At 45.5% G+C, this 3,100-nt stretch overlaps 1 protein-coding gene across 2 annotated transcripts in view; it reads right to left on the reverse strand.

The window, feature by feature from the left end:
- The window catches only part of STAM (signal transducing adaptor molecule), a 59,912-nt gene extending 59,459 nt beyond the window's left edge, over positions 1-453 (reverse strand). The window contains exon 1 of one of the 2 annotated variants that reach the window (XM_025264338.2): positions 197-453. Coding sequence is in view for 1 of the 2 variants with exons in the window: in XM_006052361.3 (XP_006052423.2) it covers positions 197-236 (40 nt within the window). In the remaining variant the exon portion in view is untranslated. The remainder of the gene's footprint in view (positions 1-196) is intronic. The other variant, XM_006052361.3, reaches the window with a different exon arrangement.
- Positions 454-3,100: the final 2,647 nt, after the last annotated feature.

Here is a 3,100-nt window from a genome sequence, read left to right on the forward strand (position 1 = left end):
CAGTCCCCCCGCCACCTCCTTTTTTTTTTCCAAGAAGATGCGACAAGCCCCCAACCTCCTCCAAACCCTTACAGAAAGAGCCTCAGGAAAGAGGCAGGATTCCGCCCGGCCCGGGGGTCCAGACTGTCCTCCGGGAGCGGGCCAAGAGGGCTCGCGGTCCGCCGAGGGGTGGACAGGGGGCGGCAAAAGCACCTACCGACATCCTGATCGAAGGGATTCGTGGCAAACAGAGGCATCTCCACTGCGTGCAGAGGTGTCCGCAGGGACTCCTCCTCGACACCACGGGAGTCAGGGTGCGACCTAGGAAGGAAGTCTCCTCGGGCAAAAACAGCGGCCGAGACGGACTCTCCGCGTCCCGCGACAACCCCAGCTCTCCCCTACCCGCAGCAACCGCGGCAGCGGCGGCGGCGGCAAGAGCGGAGGAGCCGCGAAGGCCCCGGGCGCAGAGCCTGTCGGGAATCTGGGTGCCCTGGGATTCGCCTGTCCAGAACCTGCCCCGAACTTGCCCCGCAGAAACCGGCCCAACCCCAGAACCCCCTCTGCCCGGACCCCCTTTGACTGGCCCCACGGAACAGTGGCAGGGATGCCTGCCTTTCCTGACTTGGCCTGGATCCTGAGCCTCCGGAGGACGGGGTCCTCCAGGCGTGCCGAAGACGACTAACGAGCTCAAGCGTGAATCAGAGGTTGAGCAGAAAGAAAAGGGGTCGCGTCTGGGTAGAGAGAAACCCTCTTTTCCCCCGTGCTCCGACGGTGGTCACAAATTTGTGGTCCCTAGGGCGGAGGATGGAAACTCCTTTCCTCATCTAAGTAAAAGGGGTTATGAGTTCAGGTCGCTGCCCGCGGTGACAGGAAGCTTGCTCTGGTAAAGTCATGTGAGCAGGCGGCTTGGCCCGAATCCCGAAGAGGGGAGTGTCAGGCGCGCGGCTCCTCGCGGAGGCTGGGGCGGCGCTGGCATCATCCAGCGAGTCCCCGAAGGCCTGCCTGGAAGCTCTGTCGAAAGCTCTTCTAGCTGGGCGTTGGCAGCTACTAGCCGTGTGATCCGCAGGCTGTTAACAGTGATTGGCAGTTGACCAAAAAGGTCTGCGATAGTCAACCCCCCCCCCCCAAAAAAAGCCGAGCCAAAAAAAAAAAAAAAAAAGGCTGAAAAATGGATCTAAAGCTTGATCAGTGGGTAGTAATAACTTAAACTACTTAGTAATTTTATTTATAAGTTTACTTAATAACAAAAACTCTTCTCTGTATCCTGTAGAAATTCTAAGGAACATCTTCTAGAGATTTGTGCATCCCACTTGGAAGGAACTTGGAGCATCTTGCATGTCATCTTGCATGTAAATTGAAATTATGTAAATTTACCATAACTGCTGACTGCAGGATGTAAACGTTTAGAACGTGTCAACAAAATTAGTATTGTGATAGACGAAGAGTGCTTAGAAAAAACCCATTATGAGGTCCCGTTTTTAAAAGTGAGAAATGCAGATTAAAGTAGCGTTGAGATACGTTTTTGTCAGACAGATTAAAAAGAACCAGGGATGTGGGGAGTCGTACACTCACATTGTTAAATGAAATTATTAGTCTCCCAGTAGAAATACTCGAAAGTGTGTAACACAAGGTTAAAATGTGAATACCTCTGGACCCAACAACTTTTTGAAATTTATCCTAAAGACATTCTTTAACAACATGAACAAAGTTATTCATGGCAACATTGCTTATAATATCAAAGCACTGTTAACTAGAAAAATGTGGGATATTAGGGATTAGACAGATAACTTCCTTCTTGGTGTCTCAATTTCCTCATCTGTATGAAACAGGAGTGATAATTGGGTTGTAAGGATCAAATGGATTCATACAAAGGAAGCCCTTGGATACCCAGCATATAGTAAGCACTAAATAAGTGTAAGTAATCATTTTAATTCATATTGATCATAGTACACACAGTCTAAAAATTCTCCAGCTATTACAAGTGTTAATACAGATCTGTGTTTATACAGAATGACACCTAAGTATATTCCTTTTAAAAAGCCGCTTAAAAAACTATATAGGATTATGCAATACCCCAAATTTTCAGTTTGAAAGGATATAGGTGATAATACTTTGATTATCTCTGAATTGTAAGATTTGTGATGATATTTTGTTCTTAAGCAGTTTATATTTTACAAATATTTTAATGCTGTGTTACAAATACATGAGCCTATGTTTCTTTGAAAAGCAGAAAAATGGTTAACACAACAGTGTGAAAAATGTAAGTTAGTCCCACCGATTCTTTACAGTTTAAGAAGCCAGTACCAAGGCTTGCTTATGTTTCCTTATGACAAGTATAAAATTCTTCCAAAACATCACTGTTAATCAGTGAAGTGGAAAATTCTCTCTGAAAAACCAGTTTTTGATTACTGGGCTGACAGGATCAGGTGACAACTTGTCTACCTCAAGTTCCCAAACATTAGTGTGTCTGGGACACATTAATCATAATTGCCCTGTATCAGAGCCAGATATTTATAAAGAAGCATTTGGATGTGCTTTGTGCATCACTGAAGAACTCTGTTGCCAGCAGTAAGCTAGTGAGCAAATTGTTCAAGCCTTGCTCATCAGTATGTGCGCTCTGGAAATACTGAAGTAAAATAACACACCTAGTAATCATCATAGATAATCATAGAATTATCCATGTATTCTGACCTGGAACAATGATGTTAGCCATTTGAGAACTATGATTAATAGGCTATGAAAGCATTTTTAATATTATTTAACAAAACCAAATAGAAAAAGTGAAAGTGGTTTGTATTTTGAAGTTGCCTTTCCATGATTATCCCTTAAAACATTGAAACTACATGAGTTTCACTTTTACCATAGTTTCAATGGCACCCCACTCCAGTACTCTTGCCTGGAAAATCCCATGGATGGAGGAGCCTGGTGGGCTGCAATCCATGGGGTCACGAAGAGTAGGACACGACTGAGCGACTTCACTTTCACTTTTCACTTTCATGCACTGGAGAAGGAAATGGCAACCCACTCCAGTATTCTTGCCTGGAGAATCCCAGGGACAGGGGAGCCTGGTGGGCTGCCGTCTATGGGGTCGCACAGAGTTGGACACGACTGAAGTGACTTA

This window comes from Bubalus bubalis, chromosome 14, assembly GCF_019923935.1.
Source record: "Bubalus bubalis isolate 160015118507 breed Murrah chromosome 14, NDDB_SH_1, whole genome shotgun sequence".
Classification (NCBI taxonomy): Eukaryota; Metazoa; Chordata; class Mammalia; order Artiodactyla; family Bovidae; genus Bubalus; species Bubalus bubalis.